The following is a 15,228-nucleotide window of genomic DNA, read 5'->3' as shown; positions in this document are numbered from 1 at the left end:
GTACAACCTTTGTTGTCCTTGCACCATAAAGCCACAAATCAATCAAGCAATCCATTCTTTACATTTTTCAGCTATAGAAAAGTGAACGATATAATATACCTGCACTTACTTGACACAAAAATATAAAGTGTGAAAGGAGGAGTGTGGTGGGAAAATGTGAACAAAATCTAAAAAAGTGTTCCTGAGGATATGCATACCATACTTTGAGAAACACTGCTCAAGAGAATTAAGCCCTTGCCCATAGCTATTGATGTAGTTCTGCTCATATGCAAGTTTATTTTTTTTTATCTGTCTTGCTACAGAGATCAGGTTCGGATCAGTTGTTAACCAAAGTGATAATGCTGTGGCATACTGTAGTGCAGGGTTTCCCAAACTGTGTTCTGCAAGTTCTCCTGGAATTTGTCATTTTAGTTTTCAGCATTTTTCATGAATAAATATTTTATAGTGGATATATTTTGAGGAGAATAATATTTGTGAATATGTTGAAAGCTCAGACCCAGAACGCCTAATAACATCTGTGTATCAAATGTTAGTGACCAAGCCATGTATTTTTAAACGTGGAAGTATTCATGAATTATCATTAATTTTCACACATCGAAACCTTTCAACATTTGGGAAAGGGAATACTGCTGTTTATGACCGGTCATAAAAATTACCTGCAAGCGGATTATAACAATGGGCAGCGTATCCTCTGTTCTCAAAACTGAAGGAAATGACATCTGTGTAGCAAATGTCAGTGACCGAGCAGCATATTTTTAAACATGGAAATATTCATGAATTATTGTTAATTTTTACACATCGAAATCTTTCAACAATCCGGAAAGAGAATACCGCTGTTTATGACCGATCATAAAAATTGCCTGCAAGCTGATTACAACAATGGGTGGCATATCTTCTAAACTGAAAGAAATAACATCTGTGTTGCAAATGTTAGTGACCAATCAGCAAGGAAGTATGAAGAAAATTTTTCCACTAAAATTGAAGATCAAGGTAGTCTGTATCTGGTTCTCAAATCAAGTAATACTGAATATTTTCTTCGTAAGTTCATATTGTAGGGTGAAAGTTTCGAAACTGTAGTGCCGTGATTTTTTAAAAGTAATAGGCCTACAAATTTAAATTTTAATATAAATAAGAGACAAGTGACTGTTTAATTTTGGTATTAAGAAATAAGAAATCTCTTATTGAAGGTGTTTGTGACGCAACAGATAGTGATTCAACCACCACCACCAGCCTACAAAGCAATCTCCAGGATGTACAAAAGGAGGGGAAAACTACCAGCACACAGGAGAAAAAGTCGGCATTCACTTGTAAGTACTTAATATTATAAATTTTTGGTGATCAAAATTGGATATGTCAACAAAAATCAGCACAAATTAATTTAATGATGTTTATGTTTAATTAATTAATGATTAATTAATAATAAAAATCAGCTAAATTAACAATTAATTATTAATTAATACATTACTAAATAATCAAGGTGTTCCGTGAAAATTTCAGGATTTGTGAAGTGTTTCGTCGTCAGAAAAGTTTGGAAAACAATGCTCTAGTAAATCATCATGTAGCCTGTGTTTGTGTACAATGTGTGTGTGTGTGTGTGTGTGTGTGTGTGTGTGTGTGTGGCATATTCCTGATGATAACCTTAATATAAAGGTTAAAACATTGAATATTATTTTAATTTAAAGTAAGTTATTACTCCAACCTGATAGTTTCTTCTTAATTTTTACATAAAGAATACAGAGGAATTTGATATTCAGACCTGATGACCAGCACTACTTAATTCTGATTTTATTCCATTTAAAGTTCCTTAGTGAAACAGTTAACATTAAAAGATCTATTAAAAATTTACTCAGTTTTTATTCCTGGTCATTCAAGTGATTTTTTATTGCTTGTATACAAAGTCTTAGTGCAGTATTCTGACAGAATCTAGTTTTTTTGTTTGTTTATTTTTTTTTCAATGTCATCAACAAATTGAACTTATCCTGCTTAAATTGAATTCTTTTTCTTTCTCATCCATCAGATTGAGTTCACAGGTTGAGTCCCCTGTGAATAAATCTTTGCTATCTGGCTCTATATCTCACCCTTTCTGTCATTTCTCTGAAGCTCTAATTGTGACCTTTTCTTTAAAGACTGTAGACAAGTTCTTTTTGGTCCTGCCTCTTGATTGGCTTCCTCCGATGATTCCATTCAAGACTATATTCGGTAATCTTCGAATTATTACTGTTTAAGAATTATAGTTATGGTATATTCTCTGTAGTTTAATTCATGTTTGACTTGCTCATTTGTTTTGTATTCTGAGTCTTATTTATTTTCCTTAAGCATTTCATTTTGAATGCTCTGATTTTCTGTATTTCTTTCTAATTGAGTCTCCATATCTCAGCTAAATATGTTGCTGGGTATAGTAATGGTTTTATAGAGTTTTAGTTTGAGGCTTTTTGAAATGCTATTATTTTCCATATTTTGTTTAATTTATTGTATTAGCCCATCCTTTATTAAGTCTGTTTACTGTTTCTGTGTTGTCCAGGTTGTGAGTAATGAGACTGCTAAGATATGTAAATTGCTTTACTTGTTCAAGTATATGATTTTCTTCCTATAATGCATAAGAAAGGCTCACTACCAGATCAGTTTTGAACTTTATTGAGGTCTCATCAGCAGGAACCAGACCCAGAAGTGGTACCAAGGTTGAACTAATGTAGAAGTCATATTTCCATATACAAGTAGTGAAAAGGGGTCATATCTTATTATTAAACTACTGTGGATTAGAGATAAATGTTAAAAGCTTTTTCACTTGGTTATACTATAAATTAAAGATGCCAAGAAATTATATTCTTGGTTTCATTCTTTATCTAAGTGTGAGCAAACAAAGTTTGTGCATGAAGTCACTTCACAACTGGGCTACTTGTATATAGAGGCTAATGACTTTGCATCGGTTAGTATCCCATAATGCAATGCACATATCCTTGTGGACATGTATAATATACTATTTATTATAGTTTGAAAGAATAGTGGCCCTTCCTATAATGCACAGATATTATACATGTCTGTAAGGATATGTGTGTTGCATTATGGGATACTAAGGCAATTGATGCAAAGTCATTAGCCTCTATATACAAGTAGCCCAGTCATGAAGTGACTTCATGCACAAACTTTTACTTACACTTCAATGAAGGATAAAACCAAGAATTTAATTTAAAGTATAACCAAGTGAAAAAACTCAACAAATGCTACTTCAGTTCTTTCTTTAATAATTTTTCCATTGTGTCACACAGTTATTCCATTTTATCAACATATATTGGTCCAAATTAGGCAGACCTACTTACTTATTTTTCTTCATAGTTTTTCCCTTTGCAAAACCATTGAGTCGAGCTATTTTAATATACATTTTGGGACGAACAGACAGCAGTTCTATGAATTTTCTGTTATTGAATGTATAGTCTACTCTTTGTGTGATAGAATGGTGCCACTAATTCTTCCTTCTTTTAGTGCAATTTCAATATCTAATGCTTTATTTTAAAAATTGTTAGTTTTTATTTTTGGGCTGTAGATTTCATACTTGTACAAATCATTTAGATATTTATATTGCATGGTGATATATTTTAAAATGTTTGCAACTCACCTTATGAAAAATCTGTACTTAAAATTTTATTTATCATTGTCATTTATATTCTTTTCAGGACACAAACACTGGGTGTTGTGTGTTGCTTGGTCTCCAGATGGTAAAAAATTGGCATCTGGTTGCAAAAATGGTCAGGTAGGATATGCATGTTTTACTTTATGAATTATGCTGTATCGGTAATTTTCTGGTATGTTATTTATGGGTAGATTCTTCAACTAACCTGAGGTAACTAAAAAAAAAACTGCCAGTTATAGAATTTCAAATGCTTGCATCTATGTAGTCAGCAAACATTCCCCAATCCTTTTCTTATACTTTTACAGTAATTACAATTAACTCTTTCTATAGCGAACTTTCAGGGACCAAAGGAATATTTTTTTGTGTAATGCATGGTTTTCTGTAGTGAATTCCTTTTAGCACGGCAATGATGGTATGGGGCTGGGATTTCTGGATAGGACAGTGTTTGTTATAGTGAGAGTTCATTTTTATCTAATCATACTTGGATAGGTATGACTAAGCTAATATATGTAGTTATTTTATGCATGGATGGTTGTGATTGTCTGTGAAAATACTAGTGGTAGTGGTGGGAAGCAGATGGCATTGGTGTAGTTGCAGTTAGTTGTAGTTGGTGGATTGAGTGGTGGAGACAGAGAGTTGCAAGTGCCCATAGACTCATCGAAGGAGGGCACTTTATAATAATTCCTTAACAGTAAACTTGCTCTGGGTGTAGTTTTGACAAAATTATGTGTAGCTTACAGCTGTTGCATTGTAGTTTCAGAATTGGGTGGTTAGATTTGGTTTCAAAACAATAAATCTGCTTGTTTTGTTTTTCAATGCATGGCAGTTATAGTATAAATATTACTATTCAAGCTTAATGGCTTATTTGAAGGAATCCAATATTTTGTAGTAACTTAGGGCATTGTCAAAGCAATCATAGTGCTACATAATGTAGAATTGAATAAGTGCAAAATATTCAAACTAGTATCAGTAACTGAGAATTTTATTCTGAGAATTGGCATATTCTCTGCAGAAGACTCCTAATTTAAATAAAGTTAGCTGCAAAGAACTACTCAAGATTAGGGAACCTGTATTATCTCTCTGCCAAAAACAACAACAACTGCTGCCCTTGACTGCATCCTAGTATAGTTTTGAATATTTCTCATTCATTTTTGCAGTATATATGTTACTATGATTTCTTTGTAGTAATGTATGTAATCAAAAGTTATGTTTAAATATGTATAGTATATAAATATGGAGAATATTAGAATAAAAATAGGTAGGTTGCCAGCTGTTAGTCTTGAGAATAATCACTTAGTAATGTGATAAACAGTTAACATTTATCAACATTGACTATATCTTTGCTCTTAGAAAGACAAGAATCTAAGCTCTTTTGCTCCCTTCCATACCTTCCTCTGCTTCCTTGATTTATAGTGCCTTTCTCTTGTAACCTACTTTGCAACAAACTGATAGAACTAGTAGCATTGATCTCCAAGATAGGTAACTGGGACAGGTAAGTAAGGATTGGATGACCCCCCTTCTTGTGAGATTTGTTGGATGAACAAAAGTTCATGTCTAACATTCAGAAAACAGTAGTTCTTAATTTTCCCCAAATAATCTCAATTTCATTCATTAATGCATATACTGTGTCTGGCTAATAAGGCTGGCTGACTTGGATTATTGACTTTAGTTATTAAAAAATAATTGTTAAAATAACTGGTTGTAGCACTTTATTGTATGCATTTGGCTGCCTTTGAACATATCAAGATTGTGCCCTGTTGATGACCATGTTACTTGACTGAAAGTTTAATCATTATTACTAATAATTATTTTTAATATTTCATATTTGGTCATTATCTGTGTATCAAAGCTTTAGACATTATGTGGCCTACATGTTGTTAAAATATCTCAAAACAGTTTCTGTTCAGATTTCCCTCCCACTGCCAGAGTGTCTCAGAGCTGTATATTTTTTTCTCATCCCCTTCCTCCTCCAAAACTCATAATATTCTTTTCTCACAGATTTTAAATCATATCCATACTTTTGGAAATGATAGTATGTTCCATTTCTCTTGTTCCATGCTTCTCATAAATAACCAATTTATGAGAATTTATGTTTTAAACTGATCTCTTTGTCATTCTTCATTAGGAAGATGACCTCTTCAGTCCCACTAAGACATTTTTCATCACAGTAATTTTTTATTACAAGAACAATACTCAGAACTCTAGTAAAATTAGATTTCTCTTCTTGGGCTAATGCACACTTTTAGCTTGTTTTTGTTAACTTTCTTCAAATTCATCCAGCCTTAGAATACTATTCTCATATTTCAAGTGGCATGCTAGAAACCTTCTTGAAAATTTGTAAGTAGCCCAGTTAATCGATCCTTCCCCCCCCCCCCCCCCTCATAGGCTCACTCCAATCACTCTCACAAACATTTTGTTTCTGTACTTTCTTTGAGTACTATTCATTCACTGAACTGGCTTCCATCATCTTGTCACTTTCTTCTAAGTGTAAAGAAAATGTAAGCAACTCTGCTGTTCAATGTTTATTTTCAGAGTTCAACACCTTGAAACTAACCTCTCTTCTTTCATTCTGTCTGCCTTTCCATCTTTGGGCTTTCCTATTGTAGCAGTTTGCAACTTTCAATTTTTGTGGGTGGGAGAGAAGGATAACAAAATTAATAAATATATTTCTGCTTATGTTTCAAGTGTCAATTATTGTGTTCAGTATTGATAATGCACTTTTTTGTTGATTTATGTAGATTCGAATTTGGGATCCAGAAACAGGCAAGCAGGCAGGAAAAGTTCTTATGGGACATAAACAGTGGATTACATGGCTCTGCTGGGAACCACTTCATAGGTATGTTGGTTTGTAGTATCCTTTGATATGTTAATATCAAAAGACAAATTATTACATTCTTCTGGTTCCCATCTGCCATACGGCCGCGGGAGGGTAGCTATATGCTACCATTCTAGGGAGAGATGATTATGAGCAAGGTGGTTTCTCGTTGCCTTCCTTGCCGTAAGTATTTATGACTGTAACCTGTGTGTTCACGGGGCTGGTTTGCCTGCTTGTGGGATGAAAAACCTCAGATAAACTGGCGGAAAAAACCCTGCGGCCCAAGACCGGCTAACTTGGCTATGGCTGAGGAAGATCCTTAAGCTCCTCACGTCGTGGACGGGAATCAAACCTAGGACACTCCTTCCCCAGGCGCATATGGTTGCGAAGCGCAAAGCCACTAGGCTAACCGTGCGGACAAATTATTACATAGAAGATGCAAAAGAAGGTTACAGCATATTGAAATATTTCTACTTGATAACGTTATTGTCTGATTGATTAATGAAAATTATATATTTAATTATTAGGAGACAATATAAATATAGAACTATACAAAAATGCAGGTGAAAAATTTAATGAAAGACTTTTGAAATTTTTTAATATGGTTTGGATGTCTGGAAAAAAGCACTGGTCATCCCAATCTATAAAAAAGGAAATAAAGACAATTGCAATAATTATAGGGGAATTAGCCTGCTGAATACAGGATATAAAATATATGCAGGAATATTAAAAGAGAAACTAAGCACATTGTAGAAAACAAATTACTAGAAGAACAAAATGGCTTCCGAAAAGGCCGATCCTGCATAGATCCAATTTTTACTTTAAAATTATTAATAGAAAAGAGAAGAGAATTTCAAAAAGAAACACATGTGGTGTTTATTGATTATGAAAAAGCATTTGACAAAATTAGTCGACAAAAATTGTTTAAAATATTAACCAATTTAAAAATACCAAACCAACTTTTACAATCTATTCAAGAAATATATACAGGAAATAAAATAGCAGTTAAATTAGAACACACCTCAGAATGGAAAGATATATCAAGAGGAGTACGACAAGGATGTACCCTCTCACCTCTGCTTTTCAATATATATATAAATGAAATATTAACAATCTGGAAACAGCATAACCCATTTGGTATACAAATAACCCCGCAAATGAAGATAGATACACTACTATTTGCAGATGATCAAATAGTATTAGCTACATCAGAAGATGACTTACAAAGATCATTAAATGATATCTCAAAGCAATATAATATGACAATATCCAAAGAAAAAACAAAAATAATGGCATTCAAAGGAGAAAACCCAATAAGAAGTAAAATAGTGATAGATAATACAATGCTAGAACAAGTAAACACTTTCAGATACTTGGGATGTGATCTATCATACGAAGAAGAAAAAGACATAGACTCTAAAATATCAAACTTTGTCAAAGTAAATGGCATAATAAATAGTATATTTAAGCCATCCCTGGTACAAAAACACACTAGAATCAGACTATATAACGTCTTGTCAAAACCAACTCTACTATATACGGAAGCGAAACATGGACCATGAAAAGGAAAGATGAAAAACGAATTCAAACAGCAGAAATGAAGTTCCTCAGAAAAACAGCTGGATATACCAAGTGGGACCACAAAACAAATGAAGAAATCTTACAATCCCTAAAAATCAAACCAATTAATTACTACATAAGACAGTATAAACAAAAATGGCTAGAACATTTAAATCGACTGGACAACAGCAGACTACCAAAAATATTATACAGATACAAAATAAGTGGAAAAATAAGAATCGGAAGACCAAGAAAGAGATGGCATGAGACCGGAACAGGCCACATGGCCTATATTCTATGATAGGAAGAAGAAGAAGAAGAAGATTATTATGTGCTAATCTCTTACTTAGCATTGTAAAACACACATTTGTCCCAAAATGGACATATTACGTAATTATTTTGCTAGTCTTCTGTCCAACTAGAATAGTCTTTGAATTTGTAATCTGCTGCATACATGGATGATTCATTGCCTGGTATGATACTACTACTCTGTTGGGATTCATGTACAAAAAAAAATAAAAAATCACACTAATTACCCAAACTACTAACATGCCCACACTAACCTGAAATTATAGTTAGAGGATTCAGCTGCATTAGACTGACTGGACTTCATTCAAATTGTGTACACCCAGTTTGGAATGGCTTGAATATCAGTTCCATTAGCATGTTATACATTCAAAATTATGCTGAATCTCTTTTTCAGCAGCTCTCAAAAATTTTAAAGTTTATTATACTGTAATTTTTTTTCCACAAAATTATTAAATTAGATAACCATTATTAAAAAAGTAGGGGGGGTGGATTTTGAATGTATATCAGCATTTGTAGGAGACTTCGGCCTAAAATTTTTCATACAGAGGGATAAAAATTTTACAGCAGCCATGCCATGTCTGAGAGATGACACGATGTAAAATATTTTGTAAAATTAAAAACAAAAAAGGGGGAAGAATTGCAGACATTTCCTTTATTGAGTGTCTCAGGTATGATATAAGCATACTATGGATGAGCTTAGAAAAAATAGGGCATGCCAATATCAGATTTTTACTTGTAGAATTTATCATCATCAATCAAATTCCTTACATATACCCTCAGGTGATGTGCAAGATCTTATGAGTAGTACTACATGAAAACTTACATCAATACTAACTTCCTATCTATAATTTCTTCAAATCAATCTGTTACCCATCAAGACTCCAACATTATCAGATCTTATATTTCTGTCTTCTAAGGCACTGTTTTACTGTACCAGTCCACCTACGTCTTGGTCTTCTTTTGGATCTTTTTCCTGCCATCCTGGCAAAGAACACTTTTAGCTGATCTTTCGTCTCTCATTCTGTTTAAGTGGCCATACCACCTGACATTAGCTCAACTAACACATTCCTGAATGCTAACAATGTCAGATTCTTTCCTAATAACTTTTTTTTTTTTTAAATATGATACTGCCATTGATGCCATCTGTTCAGTCTCCTAATCATTCTCAGAGCCTTCATATCTGTGATCTCCAGTCTTGATTAAGAGTTTTATTTCTAACCCAACTCTCAGATCCATAAGTTAAAATTGGCTTGAACACTGGTATATAGCTAGGTTTGTATTTTCACTAATTTCTCTTATTCCACATAAATTTATTCAGTTGACTTCCTATCATTTGTCATGTTGTACCATCATTTTATATATTGGTTTAAGCCAATAAGAATACAATTTGGTCGGCTAAATCCCAAATTGCCAGCCCATCCTCGTTCGTTCAGTATCCAGATAGACATCCCACAGGGTGCACCACGAGAAGGTGAAGATTGGACATTAGGTCAGAAGCCCTGTTCAGTTCTCCGCATTCCTTTAAAGGCTATGTGGAGGTCTCCTCTCCTTTGACCCAAAAACGTTGTCAGCATCCAGGAATGCATTAGCAGAGCTAATCTCAGGTGGTATGGTCACTTAAACAGAATGGGTGAGAAAAGATTAGCCAAACAAGTGTTCTCTGCCAGGTTGGCAGGAAAACGGCCCAGAGGATGACCAAGATATAGGTGGATTGACACAGTACAAAGTGCCTTAGACAATAGAAATGTAAGATCTGATAATGTTGGAGTCTTGACAAGTAACAGACTGATTTGGAGGAAAATTGTAGATAGGAAGTTAGTAATGATGTAAATTTTTCATGTAGTACTATCATATCCTGTACACCCCTTGAGGATATATGTCAAGAATTTGATGATGATGACTTCCTATCATACCAACTTTGTTGATTCTGTTTTCTATTTCCATATTTAATTTACCATCTTCACTAAAATGTGTGCCTGAATAGCTGAAATGTTTTACTTGTTCTATAGATTCTCCATTCAGGATGCAGTTGATGTTTTTCATTGTTCCTGCCTATTTTCATTATCTTTATCTTTTTTAATACTTATTTTCATACCAAATTTATTACAACAGTTATTCAGTTTGGTGAGGGAATCCTGCAAACTTCTCCTGGATTTATTTAAAAGTATAACAAAGTATAACACCATCTGCATAAAGTATAGAGCTGAGATTGACATCTGAAATTTTTATATCAGGTTTAATACCACTTTCCTTCATAACGTGATCCATATAGATGAGGAATAACAGTGGAGATAACTCACACCCTTATCACAACCTGACTTAACATTAAACCATCTTCCTGTACCTCCTTTAATTCTAACTGCTGATTTGCAACTCAAATAGAGACCATGTATTGCTTGATATTTAATGTCTTATTTACACCATATACAGGGTGTTCGGGATAAATTTGACAGTTTCGTAAGGAAAAAGAAAATCTTCTTTGTATCTATTAAATTTAATGAATTGACAAAAAAACATTACAGGCAGAGTTAATTACAATACTATCAACAAGATTTACTCAAAATAACCACCATTAGCATCGATCACAGCTTCAATTCTGCTTCGGAACCTCGAACAAGCTGATGCTACAGTCTCCCTGGGAAGGGCCGCAAAAACTGTTTTAATTTTATCCATTAACTGGGCTTTTGTATTACTGGAAGTGCGATTGGTGTCTTTTTCAACTGCGCCCCATACAAAATAATCCATGGGGCTAAGGTCTGGGGAGTTTGGAGGCCAAACATTTGGACTGGTGAAGTCGTAGAAATTTTCAGACAACCATTTTTGACTTTTCCCAGAGGTGTGGCAAGGGGCCGAATCCTGCTGCCATACATACGGCCTACCATTGCCTACCCTTGTTATCCAGGGCTTGACTACAGTTAGCAACTCCACGAACAAAGCCCGAATTCCAATGCCAGGGTTCTTCAACACCTGTTCCTGCAGATTTGCGAGGAATTCTGCTGTACGAACGCAATCAGATCGTCTGCTAGGGATCTTTCTTCTTGCTACATCCTCGTAGTCATCATTGCAAGTCTCTAGTTCATGTCTGATTGTTTTTACTGTATTCAGGGAGCATTGGGCAGCAGTCGTAATATCCTTATTTTGATGGCGGGCACGAATCATCATGATACAAGTTATTCTCTTCCATGATTCAGGTGGGTTCCAGCTATCCATCCTTTCTGACATCTTGTATGTGAATGAAGAAGGGTCCAAACTTTTAAATGAAGAGAAGTGTGTGTTAATACATGTAACTTACGGAAAAATATAATTAATTATAAATATGTCAAATTTATCCCGAACACCCTGTAAGTGGAACGTTTTGAACAACTTTTTCCTCATGGCACCTTGTCATGTGCCATTTCTGGATCTACAAAACTTAAATACAGATCTTTGTTATATTCCAATGATTTCTCAACTATTTGTCTTGATGTGAAAATCTGATCCTGTGTACCTCTGTTTGGTCTGAACCCAACTTGTTCTTATCCTCCACAAGTTTTCTTAGCCGTTTCTCAAGAATACTTGCATAAATCTTATCAGGAACATTCAGTAGAGAAATTCCTCTGTCATTCTCATATTCTGCTTTATCCCCCTTTTTTTTTTTTTTTTTTTTTTTAATAGATAGATACTATGAGCACTCTACTCCAATCATCTGAAATTCAATCCTCTGACCATACCTTCTGAATTATGCAGTATAGCCACTGTAAAATGTATTCTTCATGTTTTAGCATTTCAGGTTTGTGATAGCTTTTTCTAGTTCAAATACAGATTTATATTCCAGATGGCATTTCTGTTGAGTGTTTTCTACCACCATGCTGTCACTGCTCATTTCATTTAGCAATCTTTCAAAGTAATTACTCCATGCTTCAAGAATATTTTTATCCTCAGTTTTCATGTCCCCTTTATTATCTCTAATTCATTTCACAGTACTTTTTCCTCCATTTCTGAGCTTTTTCAATAGCCTCCAGAATATTTTATCACCTTCTTGATATTTATTTTCAATGTTCTTACTAAAGTCATCCCATGACTTTTGTTTGGCTATTTCACACAGTGCTGTCTTACATTTTTCTCTGTATTCCCTAAGAGCACAAGGTGACTTGCCAGGAACTTTCTATATGCTTTCTTCTTTTTCTTGACTGCCTTTTTAACTTCCTGAGTCCAACATGAAGTTCTAATTTTTCTATCCTTGCAGATTATCTTACCCCATGCCTCTCTCACTGAGTCAAAGTTTTCTTTAGGGTTTATCACTGAATCTCCCAGGTTTGGTTCTTGTTTTCAAACTCTTTCAGTTTTTCTTGAATAATGTTTATGTATTTGAATCTACAGTTCACATCTGATATCTGTTCAACTTTGATTCATTTCAAAACTTTCTTACACACCCTTCTTTTAAATATGAAATTCAATTTTATCCTGCTCAATACTAAATGGTGATCACTTCCAATTTCAAATCTTCTGTATACTTCTGTGTCCTGAACCAGTAGGAAAATATCACTATAAACAATAACATAGTCAATGAGACTTTTCTTATTCTTTGCATCTTCTCTCCATGCAGATTTTTGCACATGTTGTTAGTAATAATTAGTCCATATCCTGAGCAGAAATCTAGCAGGTACTTACCATTTTTATCAGCTTTGCTCTTTTCTCCAAATTTTCCTAAAATATTCTTGTGTCTGGTAATCATTTCCTACTCTGCTGTTTAGATCTCCAATAAGGACCAACTTTTCCTTTTTCATTGTGTTAGCTGCCTTCTCTGATGCCTTGAAAAAATCCTCCACTTCTTCCTTATTAGAACCTTCTGCAGGGACCATAAGCTGAAATAAATCTTGTTGTCTAGTTTTCCATTCTGATATTAGTTCACATCACTTTACTTGATTTTGCTTACCATTCAAGATTATCCTCATATTTAGTGTTTAATATTATAGCTACTTCTTTTCTCTAATTGGTATTTACTGGAAATAACATTTTATATTTGTTGCTTAGAAAGATCTCACCTGTTTTTGTCTTCTTGTTTCAGTAGCACCTATTATGTCGATCTAGTACTTATCCAATTCTTCTGATAGTTCTTTCTTTTCCATTGATGCTTCTTATGCTGATGGTACCAATCTTGATCTTTGCTGATGTTGAGTTGGGGCTTGGGTTTGTTGCAGTAGTTGACTTTTCACTGTTCACCCTGGTTCCCTGACAAAAACAACTGGTGCTTTGTTTAACCAGGCAATGCCCCAGCCAGCATGAAATTCATGAATGCAACCACCTGTTATTTTCAACATGCTAAAAACACTTGGAATCGGTACAATGTTTGTGTATCAGATTATTAACTGTTATACCAATGTAGAAAACATAACTGACCACCAAAGAACAGGTTGACTACACTGCGTTAGGATGCAACAGTTTGTGAGGGCTGTGAAGGCATGTCTCTGCTGTAATCCTGTGAGAACACAGAAAGTGATGTCGTGAGAGATGAACGTTTTGCAGAGAGTGATGTCATATGTACTAACCGATGACCTGGGAGTGAGAGCCTGTTGTTGTTCTACTGGGCAATTCCTAACACCACAACTTATGCAGTAGAGGGTGATAAAATCAAAAGCACTTCTCTGGCAGTACATGAACAAGACAGAGATATCTTCTTCAGAGATGAGAAGATTTTTTACCATTGAAGAGTTGTTTAACTACCAAAATGATTGGTTATATGCCTCGAATGGTTACGCAGCACATGCCATAGCATTCAGGATTCAGAGAAGTCATGAGCCTGTGTCAGTGATGGTTTGGTGTGTGTGTGTGTTGGGGGGCGTGTCATTGGGTATCCAAATTACATTTCTGCGAGAAAGAAGTCAAAATCTCTGCCATAGTGTGTGTCAAGACACTCTGCTAGAGCCTGTGGTATGGCACTGAACAACACTTATTCATTGTAGGCAGTCAACCTTCCAACAGAACTCTGCATACAAGGTGATAACCACACAACTATATTTGGAGATTAATGTGCCCACCATGTATCATCATCTGATTGGCTGTCTAGTAGTCCCAATTTGAACTTCAAATTGTAGTCTGAGCTTGGGAGAGTAGCCTGCAAGAAATGACACCCCCCCCCCAGTATCATCAGCCCGAAGCTGGATTTGGAGCAAGCAGTGGCAGCATGTCTGTTGGATGTTGAGCGTGCCACCATCAATATATGGTTTCACAGACTTCAGGTGTGCATGAAGGCAAAAGGGAGGACATTTTGAACATTGAATGCTATATGCACATTATACATGTGGTTTGTATGTGCTATTCAAGTTGTAACAGTATTTATGGCTAGACTAATATTTCAAATTATAATGTACATCGAGTTATACCAGATTTCACTCTTAAGTGACTGTATTATACAGCATCCCAAAAGTTCTTATACAGTTTTAAACTTTAATAGCTTATGATTTATAAATTAACCCTATAGTAAACAACATCTGAAAACTTTATTATAAAAGTTTTCTATGCAGCGAATGTTGTTTTTTCTTAAAGTTTGACATAACCGTGATCATATGCAATGCATTGTTCAAGCCAATTTTCGAACTCGATGAAAGCATTCATCATCTGCTGGCCCAGTGGCTTAATGGATTGTATGCATAATCCTGGCCATAAGATCGTCCTCCGGAGAATTAAGTTTTGATGTGACTGCCCCCACCACCACACACACACACACACACACACACACACAAAGGTTTGGTGGTGTTAGATCAGCAGACTGAGGTGCCCAAGCAAGACAGCCACCCCTGCCTGAGAAAGTGTTATTCAGAAACTGCCACATATGCAAAGCATAATGGCAGGGTGCCTCATCTTGACAAAAGATCATTTTTTTATTTAAAATATTTAACACCTCTAATTCAGAAAGGAAGAATGCTGTATTGCGAGT

The 15,228-nt window shown here is 34.8% G+C and overlaps 1 protein-coding gene across 1 annotated transcript in view; it reads left to right on the top strand.

Moving 5' to 3' along the window:
• Nle (notchless protein homolog 1) overlaps nt 1-15,228 on the top strand; it is a 97,364-nt gene that overhangs the window by 19,485 nt on the left and 62,651 nt on the right. The window contains exons 5-6 of the mRNA XM_090410163.1: nt 3,672-3,748; nt 6,367-6,464. Of these exons, the coding sequence (XP_090266289.1) occupies nt 3,672-3,748; nt 6,367-6,464 (175 nt within the window). The remainder of the gene's footprint in view (nt 1-3,671; nt 3,749-6,366; nt 6,465-15,228) is intronic.

This window comes from Typopeltis vanoorti, chromosome 20, assembly GCF_054136105.1.
Source record: "Typopeltis vanoorti isolate ZY-2024b chromosome 20, IOZ_Tvanoo_1.0, whole genome shotgun sequence".
In the NCBI taxonomy this organism is placed as follows: Eukaryota; Metazoa; Arthropoda; class Arachnida; order Uropygi; family Thelyphonidae; genus Typopeltis; species Typopeltis vanoorti.
Note: the sequence above shows the minus strand (reverse complement) of the source record. Positions and strands in the feature narration are given on the sequence as shown.